This window comes from Osmerus mordax, chromosome 14, assembly GCF_038355195.1.
Source record: "Osmerus mordax isolate fOsmMor3 chromosome 14, fOsmMor3.pri, whole genome shotgun sequence".
In the NCBI taxonomy this organism is placed as follows: domain Eukaryota; kingdom Metazoa; phylum Chordata; class Actinopteri; order Osmeriformes; family Osmeridae; genus Osmerus; species Osmerus mordax.
The window spans coordinates 15,743,645-15,766,632 of NC_090063.1; the positions used below are offsets into that span (position 1 = coordinate 15,743,645).

The 22,988-nt window shown below is 46.2% G+C and overlaps 1 protein-coding gene across 1 annotated transcript; it reads left to right on the forward strand.

The window, feature by feature from the left end:
* The first annotated feature begins 1,656 nt into the window (after positions 1-1,656).
* glis3 (GLIS family zinc finger 3) lies at positions 1,657-17,247 on the forward strand. The gene is made up of 10 exons (XM_067250359.1): positions 1,657-2,032; positions 3,676-3,859; positions 4,403-5,558; positions 11,484-11,645; positions 12,078-12,188; positions 12,927-13,065; positions 13,447-13,522; positions 16,019-16,125; positions 16,210-16,290; positions 17,114-17,247. Exons 1-10 carry the CDS (start codon positions 1,657-1,659, stop codon positions 17,245-17,247), a joined length of 2,526 nt encoding a protein of 841 aa, XP_067106460.1.
* Positions 17,248-22,988: the final 5,741 nt, after the last annotated feature.

Sequence of the window (22,988 nt, forward strand, 5' to 3'; positions counted from 1 at the left end):
GTGTGGGGCTGTAGGGAGAGTACGGGATAGGATAGTTTAGTGCTCTATTCTAGGTCGAAGTGGGGACACTTGTAGATGAGTATTACATCTGTAAATACAGGGCTTCAAATGGCGTAAAAGGCGCCCAAGGGAGCGAGAATCGAGATCTGCTTTAAAAAAAACAATCTTAACCAGAAAACCTCAAGTCTCAATACATAGGCTACTACTACACCATGTAAAGAGTAGGCTAAATGGAAAGAAGCTTTCTGCCAAAATGACAGATCCAGTGTGTAATTTGAAGGAAGTATATGACCTCCACAGAAATCACAGGCCTATACACAAGATAAGTAAACAGTGTACTATAGGCTACATGTGCATAATATCCCCTCGTCAGTCTTTCTGTCCGTTTCACAAACACACAGGCATACACATACTCAAACACAAACAATCCCTGGATGGGGCTGGGATGTATTTAAATTTTTTAAATAAAAATAATTAAACATAGGCTACTATAGTAAGGTATAGGCATATATTAAACTCTGAACAAGGTTCGAAATAAATAAAAACTGTCTTGTTATTTAATTTGCATAAGGCACGCAGAGCTTCCTCTAAGCACATCACTCGGGGGCTAAAGGGTAACCGATACTCCTTCCTAGAGACTATGACCACAACTGGAGTCAAGACTTGCGTCCAAACTCTGCGAGGGATTCCTGCAGTGGACAAACTGCAGCGAAAGAGAGAGGCGAACAGGCAAGGCAGTCCATTATCATCATTCGATAAAACTGAAAACTTTTTCGATCGTCTTTTGAGACCAGCAGGATTAACTACGAATCTCGAAGTGGAGTTTATTTTTAAAATGTCAGAGCTACTTAATTTAGTTGATTTGAGGCAGACGAATTTCCAGGTGAGTAAATTGTTCGCGACCTTGCGAATACCATAGTTTTATTACTTTTATTGAATTATGTTGCACATCATCACATGATGAAAAACATTTAGTGAATGAAAAGTTTATGTTATTTAATCTCGAAGTGGAGTTTTTGCACTACTGTAAATTGATTTGTTTGTAATCTATTTATTAATCGTAAATTAGCAACGGCATGTCACACAGTCAGAATCTTGGCAAATCATTGATTTATTGATCCATGTCACAATAATTAGTTTAATTCGTCGGTTAGCTTACAAGCGTTTTATAGGCTATAGACCTTTTTAGAGGATAAATTGATGCTTTTATTTCTGCTTTACTGTATTAACATAAGGTACTTTCCTTGCGATGCAGTATGATTGTTGAATTTACTTTTGCTTAGTCCACTATTCTAGTCCGGTTTATTTATTTTTTATATCTGGGCATAGGTTTAAAAGAGCGGTTGATTGCTGTTCAAGAGAGTGTAGGTTCAAGTTCCCCTCTTGTGTTAAGTGGCTGTAGATTAAAGCACCTGCTAAAAGAATACATTAATGTGTTAATTGAATACTCTCCTATACCTCTTTTATCCCACGATTCATAACCTTTCTGTGCCATTGTTTAGTTTCAGATGTGTCAGAAGAGGTAGACCTTCGAGGATCAGTCACAGGCTCTTTCCTCCTCCTCCGTCCTGTCTCCATGACTGTTTGGACTAGGAGCACAGTGGACCAATCCGAATCACTCCACCGAAGCACCCATTAAGACGCAATAGCTCAGACATGAACGGAAAGGGCTGTCAGCTCCTGGTGTCTCCCTCCGGCGGTCACCCATCCCTGGGCATGATCCCAGGGTACCAGCGCCCCTCCGTACGGATGCCCGCCCGCGCCTCTCTGTCCCCTGGACGCTGTGCCAGCTTGAGCCCCTCCTCTGGGTTGGCCCAGGGGGTCCACTTTCCAGGGCCCGGGGCCCAGACAGGAAGCTCTTTCCAGCTTCCTGCTCTGAGCCTCCGAAGGCAGGTGTTGACCAATGGGAAGCAGCCTGGCTTGCTGACCGCTTCCCAGCCCCCTCGTCAGGCTCCTGTCCTCCAGCTGTCCCCGGCAACGGCGGCAGCTGCTGTCAATCATACGTGCTCCGGGAGTGACAGTGGTTTTAAAGGTAGTGTTACCCTATTGTGTGTTAAGTAGGCTTAACACTTGGGATAGGCGTAGGTTTACATTTTACATTTACATGTAGTCATTTAGCAGACACTCTTATCCAGAGCGACTTACAGTAAGTACAGGTAAGTAGGGTGAAGTGCCTTACCCAAGGACACAACGTCATTTGTCACGGCCGGGAATCAAACTGGAAAGCTTCAGATTACTAGCCTGATTCACTAACCGCTCAGCCACCTGACTCCCCAGGTTTAGGGGTGGACAGTTGGGGCATGTTCTGACTAATGTCAAAAGACCATTGAAACATCCCCACCAATATGTAGCGGCAGACCAGGGGTCGTGTTGTAAGAAAAAACAAAAACAAACAAACAAAAAACTTTTCTGTAGCATGTAAGCAACACATTGCACGACATTGCTCACATTGCTCTCTGTGCCCCTTTTATTAAAACGCTCCTACCCTCCATTCTGAAACTACAAGCGAACACACGTATTTTCATCCTTCACTTCCTCTCAATGCTGTCCTCCCAACCCTCGCTGTGTCTCCTCCCGAACCGCTTGTTCTCTCATTTATTGATAGGTAACCAAGCAGAAAGCTTGTCCCTAAATTATCAATGGAAGAAAAAGAGGAAGGACAGAACATCTCATTAGTAATTAACAGAGCAGAAAGCGTCTTGTTGGTTAGAGGGAATTCAAGTATTCATAAGCTTCTATTGAAAATGAGGTGAATAAAAAGGAAAAATACTATTCAGTGTTCGGGGTGTGATTTGTGTTCAAGGCCTTTGCTTTGCAGGTCCCTGTTGTGTCAAAAAATGTGTTCGTGAAGTGAACTGTGATTGAATTATAAGTGTCTACATATTTGCCAATCAACCACATCAGTGATATACAGAGTGTACAAAATTTGAGCTCCTGTGTGGAGTGTGTGCTCCAGCCTGTAACTCACTTTGAAAAGGTTGGTTTCATAATCAAGGAAATTGGGCAGGTTGTGGTTCTAGATCACGCTGTGTTTGGCTTGATTGATTAGGCTCTTGTCACAAGCAACCACCCATGAAAGCTTGAAGGGCCCAGAGAGAAAGGGCTTTATTCGTCATTATACCGAGTAATGACCACATATGGAAGGTTTATGATTAACCTTACCGCAACATTTAAGAAGAACTTCCCTGTAACTGTATTTTTGACATTGTCTCATTCCTGTGAAGTATTTATATGTAAATTATTTACCATGGATATCACAATTCAGATCATTTGGATTCAACGTGAGTAATACACAACTAATAAAAGACATGCAGACGTGTTTGTTTGGAGGATGCAGTCTTTTGCTGCAAACATATTTGTATATTGTTTTATTACTGTTGCTTGCTTTTTTCCACAGGTACACTTGCACTTATAGCTGTTCATGTTGTTTAATTGTAACTTGTTTAACTACATGCTCTTATGGTTCTTCCCTTTGGCACTTACTTTGGTTGTTCACAATGTGTGCTTCATGTTTTGGCTACTCGCGATGTTTTTTGGCTATCTTGTTGTTATGATCAGTGACCTATGCACTTTGTAAAGCTCTCTCTTGGAAGTCGCTTTGGATAAAAGCGTCTGCTAAATGAATAAATGTAAATGAAATGTAAATGTATATGGTGGCTTTGTGTTGTCCTCCAGGTCCTCCAGTCACCAGGGCTGACATGCAGGTGTTTGGCCACCCAGCTGGGGCCAACCTCAGGGTGACCAGTAGCCCCATTGTCGTCCAGAACCAGACCCCCTACCCAGTTTCAGCCCTGGCTCACACGTACAGCTCCGGGGCCCCACACAACCAGGGCCTGGTGGTGCCCTATAGCGAGGCCAGGTGAGACGAAACAAACAGTCCCCCAGCTCTGTGGTTACAGCATGTGACTGCAGATCTAGAAGTCTCAGGTTCAAATCCTTCTCTGTGTGTCGATAAAAAACAAAAAAACAAAACATCAGCTCATTTAATGATATTGTTGTCAGCTTGTGTTCGTTGTTGAGGTTTTGCACGGGTGCTCAGGGCAGGCCTGTCACGGCTGACCATAGGCGGAAATCCTGGGGGGGACAGGGGGGACACGACCCCCCCATCCTGGGAAAAATATTATTTGTCCACCCCAATAAATCACTGTAAACATAATTATGTAATTTCAATAATATTAATAATATGCAATGAAAGCGCTTGACTGATTATGGACACAATGGCGCTTTTTAATGTGCTATGTGTTACAGCAGTAATTTTGGTGTCCCCCTCAGGAATTGCTCTTGAGAAAATGTCATATAATTGTCCCCCGTCAAAGTTGATAGCAGATTTTAGCCACTGCGGCTGACTGTATCGAGAGACGTTTTCTGGTGGAGGTTGACGTCCGATGTTGTTCTGTCTCAGGTCTCTGCTCTCCCGTGAGTCCCTGGCCTCCACCACCCTCAGCCTGGCTGAGACCCAGTCCGTGCTGAGTGGCCGACAGGACTGGCCCTACGGCTACCGGGTCCTCCCCCCCTTGGGGCCCGGCCAGCAGGGGTCAGCCCAGCCCAGCGAGGGGGCGGAGCAGCATAGCCTCCCCTCCGGCACTGCCATGTCCGGGGCCACCAGCAACTCCGCCTCCCTGCCCTCCTACCTGTTTGGGGGCGACGCCGGCAGTCCCCGCCACTCGGCCCGCTCCAAAAAGAGAGCCCTCTCTATGTCGCCCCTCTCCGACGTGATGGGCGTCGACTTCAACTCCATCATCCGCACCTCGCCCACCTCGTTGGTGGCCTACATCAACGGCTCCCTGAGCTCGCCCTCCTCCCACCCCGGCCTCTCGCCCCTCCAGCCGGAGGTCTACGGACACTTCCTGGGCGTGAGAGGAAGCTGCATCCCTCAGGCCAACGCCCTGAGCTTCCCAGGCTCGGTGCTGGCCGTCACCCCACAGAGCAACCCCGTGTGCGGGAGCATGCGGAGGCTGGAGCAGGGTGGAGCTCTGGAGAGCCAGATGGCGAACATGGTGGTGGAGAAACAGTGCCTCCCGGAGGAGGGAGGGATGCTACGGCCTGCCATGAGGAGCAGAGAGGAGCCCTCCGGCACCCTGCTGCCGTCCGTACAGTTCCAGCTGCAGTTCAACACCATCATCCGGTCGGAAAGCCCTCCCCAGTGCCCCCCGCCCCCCTACCACTCCCACCAGCACCTCCACAGGCCTCACAGCCTCCTCCACAGGCAGATCCAGCCCCAGGCCCAGCCTCGAGGTGTCGCTCCCCAGGCTCCTGCACCTCACCCTGGGCACGGGCCCAGCTTCCAGCCCCTGGTCCCCATGCTGGAGGAGGAAGAGGGGGAGCTGGAGGAGTACGGTGGGGCGCACTACTGCAGGTGGATGGACTGCAGTGCCTTCTGTGACCTGAAGGAGGAGCTGGTCAGGCACATCGAGAAGGTCCACGTGGACCAGAGGAAGGGAGAGGACTTCACCTGTCTGTGGGCGGGGTGTCCTCGAAGGTTCAAGCCCTTCAACGCCCGCTACAAGCTGCTCATCCACATGAGGGTCCACTCCGGAGAGAAGCCCAACAAGTGCACGGTACGCAGTCTCCCTGCATTGTGTCGCGGATAAGCGTTAAGGTCCTTTAACCAATCAATGTTGCCGCCACCCACACCCTACCTGACTACCTTCAGTTCAGTCCACTCCGTTAATCACAAAGGGAATTGACACATTCATGCAGCCCCATGTGCACAGTGGTGGAATTATGTTCCAATATCAGTTATTTTCCTGTAGCGAGAATATCTAGCTGAAGCTAGATATTCTTAAGCTAGATATTCTTAGAGCAGAGACCAAGATGGATCTGACAATTTCTTTCTCACATTTATCCCAACCTGTAGGATGAACTGAGGGGCCTGTCAACATTACTGTATTAGTAGTTCAGTTAGAAACAGGCTGTCTGAGGTCCAGTATAACACACAGAATTGTACTTTGTTATTGCCTTTGTGTGCTGTGATGTGCCTTTGTGGTCAGGTAGAAGGTTGGAAACGCAGTTTCTCTCCTTCCTCTTAATTCCAGCCACCGCCTAATTAGTGCAGCTCTGTGATAATTGACATGGGAGTTAACTCAATTATGTAGTTATTAAATCAGCACAAAAGCAACCCGACGCTTTAGATCTGGCAGGAAACCAGGCAGGCCTCCTACATGCCTCAGCCTCCCCTATCTAAGTGCTCTCCAGTGAGCCTCCATGGGGGCTGGGGGCAGCCAAGAGCCTGCCAGCCAGCCCCAGACTTGGCCCTGGTTCTGGGCCCCAGGTCGGCCCGCGTCTGATCAGTGCTGGCCCAGTGGCTGAGAGAAGAGGGCTTGAATTGTGTTGGTCTTAAAGCTTAGTCTCCTTGGACCTGCTTCTGTTGAAGGGCTGTCTTTGTTCTCCAGACTGGCTGAGACAGGTGCTCTCCAAGGCTGCCTCTTACCTCTGATATCTTCCTGGTGAGGAAAGACTCCAAAACCTAAGGTTGGGATAGGATGTGTTTTTTAACGGTAACGATAGCTTATTCAGATGTTTTTTTTAAATTATTTTTTAATTAGACTAATTAAATCTACTGTTAAATCACTGTGTATCCTGTTGGAGTTGAAGGGAAAGGAGTATTCTAATTCCTTAACCCTAATAGGCCTATGATGTAGAGTACCAAGGGCTCAGGCTCAGAATGATTCGCTGCTTAACAGTGTGTCATGCTAACTGTGCACCCAAAGAGAGAGTACGCCATACACGTCCTCGGATTATCCAACGTCGCGGTTGAGAAATTAGAGTAGAGTGGGGTTAACCTTGCTGGGATTGCGAGAACACGACACTACAAAAATCAATTTGACCCAGTGACAACTTAACGGTTTGTGCCCGAACCACAGTGGTTTGGACCAATCAGCGTCCTATGAGGAACTATTGGCAGCTACAGGTGGTTGAAGTTAGCTTGTGATAGACAGATGGTTCATCCAATCACCTGCCAAGTATCTTTTTGAAAGTGCCTGCCCTTTTCCAAACAGTTTCCGAGGACAACTTCCCAGATGAATATGTGTGAGAAACTCTGGTTTGAGCCTGATGTCTTACATTTACATTTACATTTAGTCATTTAGCAGACGCTCTTATCCAGAGCGACTTACAGTAAGTACAGGGACATTCCCCCGAGGCAAGTAGGGTGAAGTGCCTTGCCCATGGACACAACGTCAGTTGGCATGACCGGGAATCGAACTGGCAACCTTCAGATTACTAGCCCGCTACCCTCACTGCTCAGCCACCTGACTCCCTGGTGGCTTACTCAGTCCCCCAGAAAGCTGGAGGTTGGGATGAGTAAGAGGTCTAGCCATTTAAATGTCCCATTTCGCTGCTTTTGGTCGGTCAATTATTAACAGCTTGCATGCCTGCGGTCGACCTTTCGTTCCAAAACACTCACTTATTAGTCCTTGCTGGTCCTGTTACCATGGAGGCTTTAGACGGTACATGGCTTTCTCTACCATGCAATCACACTCAGGCAGAATAGTATCCAAGGTCACGAACCACTGGGAAAATAATAGTGTGAAAAGTACCCCTAAGAGACTTTACAGTCTTTTCAGAAGTCTCAACCAAGTAGCAAAGGCTAAAACACATCAAATCACAGTTGATGGTCAAAGCTAGTCTTAATTGCAGTAACTTGGGAAAAGCAGGATGTAGATTGAGAAGGAACCAGTTTTACCTCACTAAACGGCCAGAGACACCTATTGTCCCTAGTCTGGAAGTGTGTGTCTTTTGTGAAGAATAATTGACAGTTTAACTGGGCCACAAGGCACTGGCCCTAGAACAATGGGGCAGATCAGATTATTACACAACAAACTGAAGGAGGCAAGCCATGACTTGTCACTGTGAGCTGGGACTGTGAGCATGTTTAATGGTGATGAACACATGCTTGAACACTACATGTGTGTAGAGCGTGAACCAAGCCACTTAGGTTAGAGGAGTGTGTGCCGATAGCAATTCACTCATAAACATGTGTACTAGTTTTAATTTGTAATTTCTACAGATTTACAGTTCCTTTATACAAAGCATCGCTGGTTTGTCAACTCATCTACAAACAAATCGATTTGAGAGATACGTTTGAGGCCTATCTAATGTTACCTACTATCCTCCTTTACTTTAGTTAAAATTATGTTTTGTATCACAAGTAGCCATTTGTAGTTTTCTTTTACTTTCTCCCTAAATAGTTACAGAGAAACTGAATTTGGATTTCTTTCAAATGCTGGCATGGCAAAGAAGTGACCTTTTTTCCTGTACATGTGTGAAATTATCTTGAAGGCAGGTCTTTGCTTCCTGGATGGTAGATCTGTAGTTTGTTTGAGAAGGTGGTGTGTGCCCAAGCAGCTGGGAATTCTGGGTTCTGTAGTTTAATGCAACTTTCTGGAGTGTGCAAGGAAGCCTCATCCTGTGACCTACTGTGGGTGAGAAAGTTTGCCCTGGTTATTCGTTGCATACACAGGGCCACTTTGCAGTGTTTAGACACTGTGGAAATGTTTGGATAAGTGTCTATAATATCTACTAATCTTCACAGAAATTTTCTTAGTAGGGATAAGAAAAACACCGCTAATTACTAAGAACTGTTAAGATTGATTGCTTGGCCCTTACAGTTGTAGAGTCAGAGTCAAACCGGTTCTCTGCTTAACTGATCTTCCCCCAACAATTCCTGAAGGTGAATGTACTCAAGGAATCATGGTGCGCGCATGCGCTAACGCTTTGTTGGGTTTGAGCATCGAATGTAAGCAGAAACCACGTCAAGGTGACAGACAACCACAGTGGTGTGCTAATCCAGTTAGCTTCCCTGCAATTAGCAACTTGAAATTCAAGACCTGCTTGCCTCCACTGAATGCTGTGGGCTGATGAGATTTCTGGTTTGCCAAGATTTTTAGCGGCATCTTCACAATAGTTTGGAGGGAAATAATTCATTTTAGCGCCAGAAACTCTCACTTCAGATGGGTTTTGTCACAAAGACCCTCCTACCATCCTGTCACAGTTTGGCTCGCAACAAAGCACTACAGTTTAGCTCTCCACACAAAAAAGTATGGTTCTAAAGATGCTGTAGCCAATACAAGTGTAGAACTGCTGTTCCAATACAGAATTACAGCCTGTTATTGTGTTTTATCTTATTATAAAGGAATGCATTCCTTTAGCAGGCGCTTCTTTCCAAAGCGATGTACAGAAGGGGATTAGAACCGGCAGCCAGCTGCAGTCAAATGCTGTAACCACTGGGCTAAACCCATCATCTCATGAATTTCCTTCAATGCTCATTCCCATTCACTTTAATCTGCTACACATAATTATATATCTTTTTACAACTGTTACCTCAGTGGAATACCAGTGAGCCGAGGGGAGGTGAGAGGGTGGGTAGGTAAGAATAAGAACAAATTCTTATTTTCAGTGATGGCCTGGCAAAAAGCAAAAGCTTTTTGAGGGAGAGGGGAAGGGGGCTATGGAAGAAAAATCAGGTTAAAAAGCACAACGGCACACAACCACAGCAGTACAGACATACAGAAAGGTTCACCGGGCCTTTCTCCAGACACGTTCAGGAGAGCAGGGCTCTGTATCCAGAGAGCGGGGGGGGAGTAGAAGGAGTTGGCCTGCCCACAAGAGACGAGAGATTTAAACACAAAAACAAGACAGAGCAGAGATGAGAGGGGGAAGGGGGTGCATCGGGCACCGGCCTGACTGTTGGCACGGCGATGGTGCCTCGTTCTTCAACCGGGGGGCGTGGCCGTTTGCCAGGAGCTGTCAGAGGCTGGCGGTGGCTTCGAGCTGCTCCGAGGAGCCATGTCGCTGTCCATTCAGACACAATGTCCCTCGCGGCAGCTAAAAGGGTAGCGAGAGAAAGGGAGAAAGAGAGAGGGTGAAAGAGAAAACACACACTGGGTTGCTCCTGGTCACCGCTGCACTCCTGGCAGTGTGTTTGTGTCTGAATCTGGTCGTCACTTCTCTCCCCCCCCCCCCCCCCCCCCCCCCAGACTGAATGAAGGGTTTACCCTGTCCGTGCTGTTGGCGGGTTGTTTTTCTGATGATGTGACGTTGAGCTCTTTGTCCCTGCTTTGTTTTGGAGGGTCCGTTAATGGTCTACTTTGCTGGTGGGCACTTTCATAGTGAAGCTCTTTGGGACGGAGAATCCCGCTGTGTGAGTAGGACTACGTCCCTGTGTGTGAGGAACTTGCCAGAATGAGGCGGTCTTTCACACACTCTAGTCTACGTGCACCGCTGTCCGTCCCTGTAGAGCGGAGCAGGACCACAAAATCCACCTGTACTTGTGTCACAAATAACCTTTGTGTCCACAGTCCTTATACACTGTAAATAATCAGTCTGTCTGAATGCCTGAGGGTTTGTCTGTATAGCTGTTGGTCAGTCTGTTTGTCTGTATAACTGTTGATTTGTGTCTGTCTGTCTGCCTGAGTTTCTGTATGTTTTTCTGTGTGTTTGCCCCCAACTCACCCCCACACGCCACCTTCCATTCCTCTTCTTTTCCGTAGAAACATAGTTCATCAAAGGTAGTCTCTCTGGGAGAGGCCTGGCGAGGGGACAGCCTTCTGTGAGTGCTGTGAGATTTTCCCAGCAGATTTCTGGTGGAGCTGCTGTTGTTCTTCAGCTGGGAACTCATGCTTTTACTGCTTCAGAAGGTAGCCCTGCTAACGCAAGACATCATTTAATATTCTTAAAGTGAGACATAATGGCAGTTATTATGACAGTGAGATGTGACTTTTACATTCTCCATGAGGTTGCACCGGAATGGAAAAAGGTTTCTCCTTCGAGAAGCATTGGAATGTGATGAGTCAAATATTAAGCTTCATTTGTCGATTGAAAGTCCAGAGGGAGACGGATCAGTATGTGAGGAATCCAGTCTTGGGAGGAAGGATAATAAATTCGGTCATGGTATGTGATTCCGCCTCTGCTCTTGAGAAAGGACATTCCAAGGCTTCAACCACAGAGAGTAAAGTGCTGGTCTGGCAATCGAAATCCATGACACCTTGCATACTTCAGGAGTGAGGTCATCGGAATGCTCTTGACCGGAGAACAGTTCTGCTGACTTTAATAAGCATACAGTATCCATCATTTCCAGGCAGTTAGGAAATTAAACAGTCCACTACATCATCATGTAGCAGGAACTTATACAACTGCTCTCATCTTATGCCTTGCTGGGGGGGGGTTCTAGCTCATGTAGTTGTTTTGTTGTTTTCACGGTGCTAATTGGCTACGAACCCCATGCATATAGACTGTGATTTTAACTACTGACACGATTATTATAGAGACACTGACCCCTGCTGGTACAATTGCCCACCACACCCCTTTCAGCTTGCTGCCATAAGCTTCTGAAGCCAACAGCTTGAAGAGACACAAGGCCACTGATGATGAATTCCTTGGTGTACAGAACAGACTTGTACTCTCACACTGGTCACCTCCCCTCCCGGGCCCCCAACCCCCCCGCTTCCCGCCCCCCACGGTGTTGTGAATCTGTGTTGTTCCAGTTCGACGGCTGTCAGAAGGCTTTCTCTCGTCTGGAGAACCTGAAGATCCACCTGCGTAGTCACACCGGAGAGAAGCCATACCCCTGCCAGCATCCCGGCTGCCACAAAGCCTTCAGCAACTCCAGCGACAGAGCCAAACACCAGCGCACACACCTGGACACTGTGAGTGCCACACCTGTCACCACACCTGGACACTGTGAGTGCCACACCTGTCACCACACCTGGACACTGTGAGTGCCCCACCTGTCACCACACCTGGACACTGTGAGTGCCACACCTGTCACCACACCTGGACACTGTGAGTGCCCCACCTGTCACCACACCTGGACACTGTGAGTGCCCCACCTGTCACCACAGGTGGACACTGAGTGCTCCACCTGTCACCACAGGTGTAGACACTGTGAGTGCCCCACCCTTCACCACAAGTGGACACTCTGAGTGCTCCACCTGTCACCACAGGTGGACACTGTGAGTGCCCCACCTGTCACCACAGGTGTAGACACGGTGGTTAAGCAAAGTTGGAGCGAAAGCAGGGCTGATTTTCTGCGTGTACGTGTGTTTTGTGTGTTTGGCGTGCATTTGTGCATTTTGCAGAAGCCGTATGTTTGTCAGATCCCAGGATGTGTGAAAAAATACACAGACCCGAGCTCTCTGAGGAAACACGTCAAGTCCCACTCCTCCAGAGAGAGACACCTGAGGAAGAAGGTAAAACCACTCGTCCATACACACTGCCTCTCATCCGGTTCCCATCCACTCGTCCATACACACTGCCTCTCATCCAGTTCCCATCCACTCATCCATACACACTGCCTCTCATCCAGTACCCATCCAATCGTCCATACACACTGCCTCTCATCCAGTACCCATCCAATCGTCCATACACACTGCCTCTCATCCAGTTCTCATCCACTCATCCATACACACTGCCTCTCATCCAGTACCCATCCATTCGTCCATACACACTGCCTCTCATCCATTTTCCATCCAGTCATTATTCACACAGATGAATAATGACGGCTGCGACACCGAGCTTGTTAACATTGTTGGGTGTGAGAAACAATGCTCATTAACACACTGTTGCCGTGGAGGTTATCACCATAGATACAGAAATATGAGGTGAGCGGTTTCAGTCTGTAAAAGTTACAGTTTTTTAATGCTTCCACAGAAATATACAGTTAAAGGTATTAAGCCGTCAACAAATAAGCTGTCTTTTTTCATTAAGATTCATTAATCCTAGCACGTTATTAAGCTACAGTACATACAAAAATACATTCTTCATATTTTTTCTCTAAGTTTCTCCTGTCATTTTAATTGTTATTAATAGATCTATAATTATTAATTATAGATATTTTTATTCATATTTTGAAAGACTTTCTAACACAGCATCCTTCTTGTCTGAAATGTCTGACATTCTGTTTACTTTGGTCTGTGATTGGTCTACAGCTGAGGTGTTCGGTTGAAGTGACCCAAGAGGCACTAAAAGACTGCCTAACCATTCACCCTCTGCAACCCTGCCTCTCCCCTCTGGGTATGATTGACAGCAAGTTGGACCAATCCCCTGGTCCCTCCCATGACCTATACACAGGTATAAATGGTTACAGTAGGGAGATGGGTATATGGTTGGGTCTTTCACTGCAGATCGAGAGATTGCAGTGAAAGACCCCCTCCCCCACCTCTGTACGTCGCTAGTGTTAAAAAAATACTTTATTATTAGTAGTACAGTATGGAAAAGACGCTAGCTCAGACTTGTTTACTTGTCTTAGTACAGTTTTCATATGATTCATTAACACAAGTATGGCATGACATTACACTTTTACATGTGATTCATTCGGCAGTCGCTTGTTTCCAAAGTGATGACATGGAAAGCACAGCAGATCAAGGATCAGAAGTGCCCAGCCCTGTGTTGTGTGTGTCACAGGTATTCTCTCCAGTCAGCCGGGCCATGCTGTCTCTCTGTCCACCCCTGCTGTTCCACACAATCACAACACCTCAAACGACTTCCACCAGACTCTCCTGCCCTCACTACAGGACAGTTACAGGTACTCTCCTGTCCTCACTACAGGACAGTTACAGGTACTCTCCTGTCCTCACTACAGGATAGTTACAGTTACTCTCCTGTCCTCACTACAGGATAGTTACAGGTACTCTCCTGCCCTCACTACAGGACAGTTACAGGTACTTTCCTGTCCTCACTACAGGACAGTTACAGGTACTCTCCTGTCCTCACTACAGGATAGTTACAGGTACTCTCCTGTCCTCACTACAGGACAGTTACAGGTACTCTCCTGTCCTCACTACAGGATAGTTACAGGTACTCTCCTGTCCTCACTACAGGATAGTTACAGGTACTCTCCTGTCCTCACTACAGGACAGTTACAGGTACTCTCCTGTCCTCACTACAGGACAGGACAGTTACAGGTACTCTCCTGTCCTCACTACAGGATAGTTACAGGTACTCTCCTGTCCTCACTACAGGATAGTTACAGGTACTCTCCTGTCCTCACTACAGGACAGTTACAGGTACTTTCCTGTCCTCACTACAGGACAGTTACAGGTACTCTCCTGTCCTCACTACAGGACAGTTACAGGTACTTTCCTGTCCTCACTACAGGACAGTTACAGGTACTCTCCTGTCCTCACTACAGGATAGTTACAGGTACTCTCCTGTCCTCACTACAGGACAGGACAGTTACAGGTACTCTCCTGTCCTCACTACAGGACAGTTACAGGTACTCTCCTGTCCTCACTACAGGACAGTTACAGGTACTCTCCTGTCCTCACTACAGGACAGGACAGTTACAGGTACTCTCCTGTCCTCCCTACAGGACAGTTACAGGTACTCTCCTGTCCTCCCTACAGGACAGTTACAGGTACTCTCCTGTCCTCACTACAGGACAGGACAGTTACAGGTACTCTCCTGCCCTCACTACAGGATAGTTACAGGTACTCTCCTGCCCTCACTACAGGATAGTTACAGGTACTCTCCTGTCCTCCCTACAGGACAGTTACAGGTACTGCTGATTCACCCCACTAAATGTTATCATCCTGGACTTGTTGTGATCTTTGTATCTAATGAGATCTTATTTGATCCTTTCAGTTATATTTCTATATTTTTTATAGCTTAGTAGGATACTTTTGTATATAGATATACGACTGTAGATTCTAAATCTACATGTGTATATCTTTAAATTATGACCATCTTCAAATGACTAACCAGTTGCCTCAATCATTACCAAACAAAACTCCTTAGTCAGCACTTCAGAAGTCAAGTATTTAGATCCAGAATTGTACACCAAAAGGTTGCAGACTTAATCCATAGAAATGTAAACATAAAACATGGAAATAGTGTAGTAAATGTATATTCTTTATTACAAAGTTTTTATATATTTGTAATTACATTTTTAATCATGTTCATCGCCTCTGGAACAGCCAACTGTTCTTGGTCCATTTAAAATGTCTATTGGGCACCCCATTTGGTATATTCTATTCATTTTAAGTTCCCACTGGCACATTGCCTGCAGCCATGACTGAGTTAACTACCTCCCCCTTTTCTCTCTTTTTACTGATCTGCAACAAATAAGTACATTGGTTGTCATGGCTTTATGGCTATAACCACAGAGTTTGAATAATCAGATTAAGATAAAGCTCTATTTTCTATCCTTTTGAAAGACTCCAATGGGCTTTTTGTGGGCTCTGCATCTCCGTTGTGAGGAGAGAGGCTGGGTAGAGCATTTACAGGTTGGGAACGGCCAGCAACACTGTTGCTTGGCCGGCCCAGTAAACTAAATTCCTTCATACATCCACTTCAAAGTCGGTGAGGAGAAGGGGGTGTATTTCGAGTGTAGGCCAGCCAGATGCTAGGCTTCTAACTGGCTGTGATTGTGCAAGCAGCAGCAGTAGGCCTCACCGCAGGCTTCTGGGTAGACAATTGGCCTGTGAAAGCGGACCTTGCCTTGCCTCATTGGTCTCAAGGGCTAGCATTATCGGAAGCTATAGCCACCAACTGGAGTGGCTCAGGAATTCAATAAGTGAATCATAAAATCTGCAAAATACCATTTCAAGTCTGGATGGAGAGGATTGCTGTAATTACTTTTCTAGATGTTAAATCGATTGTAAAATCCCTGCTGCCATTTCTCCCTGGTCTTTTATGTGGGGGTTTTCTGTCGTTATTTAACTACGGTTGGGTTAGTTACCACCTCAATCAATTGCATTGTCATAATTTCAATTCCTTTATTTAGCACCCTGATGGCAATAAGAGAATGAAAGATGTTATTCTGTAGCAGTTGTTTGGCATTTTTTGTTCAGCTATCAATTTGCCATGGCTCACTGTCGCAGTAAGATGTTTTTACAGTGCTGCGTATATTTTACAAGGGAGACTTGTTCAAAATGACTGCTGTTAGTTTTCAAAAAGTTACAAAAGGTGAACATATTTACATAGAACACTAAATGGGCAAAAAAACAAAACGCTAAATATCATTATTCTACTATTCATATTTACCTAAACATGTCCTCCCTTTATGTTTGACTCGTTTCAGGTTTGTTGACAATTCTCCCCATCAGCTCCACCCTGGGGAAGACTGTGTGCCGATGCTTCCCCCATGCCTCCCCCATCCCCCCATATGCCTCCCCCATCCTCCCCCATGCCTCCCCCATCCCCCCATATGCCTCCCCCATCCTCCCCCATGCCTCCCCCATCCTCCCCCATGCCTCCCCCATCCCCCCACAGTGATATCCCAGTCCCAGCAGCACCACCCAGACGTACAGAGCCTGCACAATCCCTCTCTGGTGTTTAACCTTTCCCACCCAGGTACAAATCTCAGATTAGTGCACCTGTTGTTCAGGATTTGTTAGAAATTAAAGATAATGATCAGATTACAAATGCTGCTCGTGAATATCGCAAGTAGGAGAGAGAGGGGTTGGGGGGGGGGGGGTAAAAAAAAAATCTGTCAAAATTCCACTGCGATAGTTATCGTGCATTGTAATCTAAAAATCCTATTAAAAAATGTGTGGGTGGTATGGCAATCTGTTTTGACAGAGACTTTCCAGATGTACATTGATCATGCAGTATGTATAGTAGGCAGCAGGTGGTTTGTGTTTATCTACTAGGAAGAGCCAGCTTCAATCTCCTGAAGCTTGAAATAGATTGCTGCCTTTTCCCTCTAGACCTGACAGAAGCAGCAAAGATGTTCACAAACAGTGCAGCTTTCTTCTTGATGAGAGCAATGCTTAAAATCACTCCTAGCAAACTTCACATGAACCTGATATTTTAAACATGATGGGTCGGGACAACTTCACTCACAGAGGATTCACAGCGATAAGACATTTTTTGTCTTTGGTAGTCAGAATAACTTGTTTTACTGTTGTCTGTATGTCAGGGTTCACTGGCCACGTCCAGATGATCAACTCTCCACCATACAGTGGTATCACTCTGCCGACAAGCCTTTGTCAGGTGATGCAATTTCCAGCATTAGATGACAACCAAGCTCTAACAGTAACCAATCAGAATGGAGACATTTCATCATCAAGAACTCCTGCAGGAACCCTTGGTAATATATACATTATGGATCGAGATACAAGCTGTAAATTCATTTGAATTAATTTAATAGAAATGTGTTTGTCTTTGCCCACAGAATTTGATCTCCATAGTGGATCCCAGGACTTGCATGGCAATCCAGTGAGAGTCATGCAAGATGACAGCTTCCTACACGTCAATGCTGCAGATCGCTGTCCGAGCCAGCTGTCCTGTATCTACACCGAGGGCTGACATCTCCCCTGTCTTAGAGGAAAATATGTATCAGAAAAGAAAGGATTTGTCTTCTGAAGATAACCATTGCCTTTAAACTCTGTGAGACACTATTTCTACAACACACTATCAACTACTGATACAGTATGTAGGCCACTGAAAATGGAGAACTGTTTACATTGATTATTATATATTTGTGTAGAGTACAATATTGTTTCTTTAATGAGCCCTATTGTAGCTCTCCATATGCAGATTTATACTGCACAAATTACCACAGTATCAAATTATTAAGCAAATGCGGATATATCAACATTAGGCTACTTTACAAAAATCTGAGTAGATGATGATATACTTTTGGCTGTGATCTTTATTAAATGGCTTTACCTTTTTTTATAGTAAATTTGTAAATATTTTAAGAAAATAAAGCAAAAACATTTCTATAAAGAGTGTGTTCTGAAGAGGCCATGCCGTTCTTTTTTCATTTTCTCGCCTATGCCATCTCAACCAATCTTTAATAGGCGACGACAGTCCCGCCTTGAAGCGGTCCTGAGAACGGGAGCTACAACGTCTCGTCTTTTTTGCTACCTTTCTCAGATGTCTTACTAAAGACGTTATATGCGGATAACATGATTGCTTTTGTCAGTTAATGATGAGTAACTTACACAATTAGGGCTATGTTGGTAAAGAAGGAAAGCTTGTGCTTCATAATGTTAATGTACATGAGACTATAACGTTAGCGACCAACACTAGCTTGCATGCACCCTTTTACAGTGGCCTATATAACTGAGTTAGACTGAATCATGTCAAATATATCATGCTACTTGATATAAATGATAATATCTCAAATGTATATTATATTAAGAATGTGTTTTCTTTGTCAAATATTGACTGTAATAAAATGCAGCATCAATCCCCTCCCACTACCACTGGAATCATGTTCGGTTGCACCTAGTGAGCTTTATAGCAACTGTTGCCGTGTGAGGCAGCGCCATAGTCACCGTAGCCCTGGCGACTGTAACCCACCAACAACAACAACCTCTCGCTCCATCATTACCACCTCCACCATCCTCATCCTCATCAACCAGTCCTGTGCCCAGGTTTGAAACTCTTTTTTTCTGAGCTAACTTCGTTCTGTATTTACAGTTTTTAAGGATTTTATTCCATTTATTTTTTTCCAGCAAGCTTCTGTGTGCTCTTTGTAAAATGAATTGGCTGATGGACTGTGCTAATGTCAGCTAGCGGCTAATTTCGGTTAGCTAACACCTCAGCCAGCTAGACATCTGGATAGCTAGCTAGCTAACTTGCCTAGCTATCTACTCTTTGCCAAATTAACTATAGGCTTCCACATATTTCTTATACGTGCATGGTTAGATGCAAGCTAGCCAACTCCTCCTTGCCTTGTCGACAGTTTTGTGACGTTTAGCGTGTATCAAAGTTAACTGCGTTAGCTGTGTCGTGTGTATCGTTATACATGTAGCAGGTGTCTGATTGATGGACAGTGCTAGCTAGCTGGTTTACTTAGCTAATGTCCATCGCTAGCCACATAGCTTCCTGGTAGCACCAGCTAAAATGATGGTCGGAGTTTTTCATTTCCACCGATATGTCAGCAATGCAATGTTATTACTTGTTATTATGCCAAGTACATATGTTTATGAACGTTTATAGCGTTCACTTCATAGCTGAGCTATTGCTGTAAGCATTCAATTGCTAATTGACATTAGCTGAGCCTTTCTTCTCCCTTTTGTCTCTGTGAAGCTAACGTAGCTAGCTAACGTTACCTTCCAAGCAAGATATCATTGCAGGCTATCAAGCTTGAATTGTAGTCAATAAGCATCGAATATGATTAGCTAGCTCGCCAATTATACTAGCTTACAACATATCTAGAAATGAATCGCTTGGTAGAAATCTAACTTGTGTATTTTATTATGCTATAAGGGGATTTCCCAGAACGGTCAACTAGCCATACAGCAACACAGAATTCCGCCCATCTAACTTATCATTGCCTAAGTAAACCAGGTGGCTAGTCCTGGGAAAGTGATGTTGAATTAAAATAAACGTGTATGTGTGCGCGCACGCCATTGATGATGATTGGCTCTTCAGGGTGTGCATTAGGACGCATTTTCCTTGTAATTTTTCGATTGCCATGCAGTAAGAGAAGCTGGCGTGGAATAATGCACTCACACAAATTCGTTATTGTAAATTAATTAGACATAGGTAGCCAATTAAAAGCCAATTTGCTCCTACTCACTTATCGTTTTTTTTATTATTATTGTGAATTGGGCGACCGGGACCCCTTAGAAACATTCAGGTGTTGTATTCAATATCTTGTAATATCTTACTTCAGGTCCTCTCATATTTTGTGGCAGGTGAAGGTTCCAGCAGGTTTCTCTGTGTTGCATCATTACCGTCCCTGGTCCATTGGGTCCTCTCTGTATTTGAAGCGCTCTGTTCCCATTAAAGCTGGGGAACAGGTGTGTGTGTGTGTGTGGAGGGGGAGGGGTGTTGGGACAGGTGCACAGTAGGTCACAGGGTGGCTTGTGACTGTGGTGTGGGTCTAGGCAGGACTCCTGGCTGACCAGGCCTAATGGTTTGTGACCCCACAAGACATACTCTTCAATGTTAAGCAAGCCAAATAGTAAACATGCCTGTGACTATATTACCTACTGTATGTCTGGACTCTCAAGGCTACTCATTTCCACGTGATGCTGTGACAGGGACCATTTAGTCAGGTGGAGGAATAAATGCTGAACTATATGCAGGGTTGTATGTGGATGAGGCTGGTCCTTGACTACGCACACTCAGATGTGCCATGAGGACAGGATTTTAGAAACCTAGTTATCAGATCAGGTTACCTGGTACCTGAAGTCAGGTGTAGGGCAGAAATAGGGTCCAGCCACCTGTTCACTAGATCCAGTTCCCTTTCCAATCACTTAAAGAGGGGATAATTAATTAAATTATTCATCCATCTATTTTCATGGCTTAGCAGCTTAAAACGACTTTGGCTTGTTATCTGGTTTTACAGACTGTGCATACATCCAAAACATTGTTTATGGAATGGGAGATCTTCAAGGCCTGTGTGAGTGTAACCCATAAGCTCTCCTGCTGCCTGAAGGCTGAAGGGAATAAGGTGCATGTTTGGCCACGGGTCTGTTAATCTCTGTTTTTAAAAGGAGTAGATGGATGCTGTAAAAGGTAGTTTCCGGTGTGTGGCAGCACTGTATCCATGGAGGATTGTGTGCTGACTCGGTTCGTTGTGCACGTCTTTCAAGAAAGTTTTAGCTCAACAAAGATCTGCCTTTATTCTGTTGTGTTCTTCGGTCAAATTGAGTATTGCACTTCTTTGGTGCTTGTCCCTTGTTCCGCAACACGGTACAGTTTATGGCGTGGTAAATGTGACGCGTGGACAGCTGGAAACTAACTGTGGACTGGACGTTAGGATGCAAGCCCTCCATACCTTGTTGCTGCCCCCCCCCCCCCCTCCTTCTCCTGGCTGTCAGTCAGACAGGAGGGGAGGCTAGGAGGTGAACGTCGCCCTCCTCTGTGCCCTTTGTTCCTGTGTGGCTTTGTAAGGCTTGCAGAAGCTCAGTGGAGCACGGTGTATAAGTGGGCCACTAGGGAGTGTCTGAATGGGGGGGCGGGCGGGGGTGGTGTTGGTTGGTGTAAGAGGAGGCTGCAGGAGTGAGGCAGGTGCCCCTGTTTACACGAAGGAAGTCTCTTCCTCCTCCTAATCATCAGGAGGCTCCTCTGTGGGCACGCGGGAGGGAGCAGGTGGGTCCTGGAGGCTCCTGGCTCTCCGGGGCTCCTGTTGGAGCGAGAGGGGGGGGGGGGGGGGGAGGTTCTACAGCCACCTTCCACCTTGCGTAAACTTAAAGAACCACGTACCATAGACGCGTCAACCCGACAGGGCTCCCCTAGCCCCCCCCCTGCCTGCAAGGGCCCCCTACCCCCCCTCCCCCCACGCAAAGAACCCGGCGCGTTCCGTACGCGGGAAACAGAGAACCCTTTCGCTGGCTGTCTTTCCAGCTCTGAGAAGGAGTGCATGGATCTTGAACCCGTTGCTTAGATTTCTATGCGGCAAATATTGTCCTTTTTTTTTTTTTCTTTGTCCAAAGTGAAAAAGGCAAAAAACAATAGATGGCGCTTTATGAGGTGGTGCGGTGCTGAAGGCTGTGGCCCGGTCTGGCAGGATGAAAGGGCTGGGCTGGCTGAGACTCCAGGGAGCTCTTTGCTCAAGCCACCCAGGGACACTGGAAGCTGTAGTTTTGGACATGCATGACCTGTGTTTTTGATTTGAATAGCCTACATTTACTTTTTTTTTGGGGGGGGGGGGGGGGGGGGGTTTCCTGTGTCCAGGGGAACTGTGGCTATTAAGCTGTCCGTCACACCTGTGTACACTCAGGACACAATGCTGAACAGTGGTACCTGCCATGAAGTGGAGATGCACAGCAGAACCTGTTAACCTGAGACGCCACAGGATGGAGGGGGAGTGGAGGGGGAAGGGAAGGTTGTGGTTGGTGAGGAGGAAAGGGAGATGAGATCGGGGGAGGTGGTGGAAGTGGAGGAGGGGGAGGTGGGGGAGGAGGGGAATGAGGAGGACGAGGGAGAGGCAGTCCTCTGAGACTACCAGAGCTGTTTGGAGAGCCGGTTAATTACCCAGAAGAGGCTGGGTCATGGAAAGTAAGTTGTGGCGATGGGGGGGGGGGGGGGGGGGGTAGCTCCAGGAGAGAGGGGGGGGCGGTGTTCCTCTTTTAGCTGTACTGCCACTGTCATCACCCAACCCACGCCCCCCCAATCCCTCTTCTTATCTGTGACCCAGGGGAGCCAACACACCTGGAGTGAATCACAGCGATATCCTGACTCCGTCCCTCCCCAGTCCAAGTGCTGCGTACAGATGGATACCTCACGCAGTGGTTTTACATTTAACGTGGTTCTGTAGCCAGTGGCCAAAACACCAAACACCAGACTAGCACGGAGCAGGAAGTTTGTCCGAGCTTGGAGAAATCTCTGTACGCTTGTTAAACATTAACTTGTTTTATTGCTGTGAACATGGAGAGGAGGAGCAGGGACACAGACTCAGAGTACATTCAGTTCTACTGGACCCCGCAGCCTCACCACTCTGCTTCAGCACAGCCACTTCTCAGCCTGCTTATTGTCTCCTGAGCAAAAATCATTCACCTGGACACACAACTCATAACCGCATCGCCATTAGGCCTACTAAAGGCAGCCTACTTCAACCGGGAATTTGATATCATTAGGGCGTTTATTTCCTTGATTGAATGTTTTTATATTTTCACATACTGTTATTATAATTATTGTTTTCACCAAGGCACCCAACACAGTTTATTTAGGCTATAGCTTGATAGCTTCTAGCTAGATTTTTATAGTTGGTTGGTTAGATGTGTTGAGTCGTTACTTCAGTGAAACCCTGTATGAACAGATTAACATAGCATATGCTTTAATCTACAGCAGCTAATAGGGGAGATTTGAACCTGCAACTTCTTGCTTTGCAGTCAAATGCTCTAACCACTGAGCTTTACCCACCCCCCAGACTTCCTGCTTATCTCACCTGTGACATCACAGGCGAGACAAGCCGTTGTGCAGGTGAATGTGTGTGGCCTCGATGACGATTTCATTTAGGAGTTCAACATCATCTTTCGCATCTCTAACCATGTGACCTGTCGGACGAACACTTCCAGGCAGGAGAGAGAGAGAAAGTGTCATATTCAAGACGCGAGCTGACACACAGAAACATCATGTCCGTA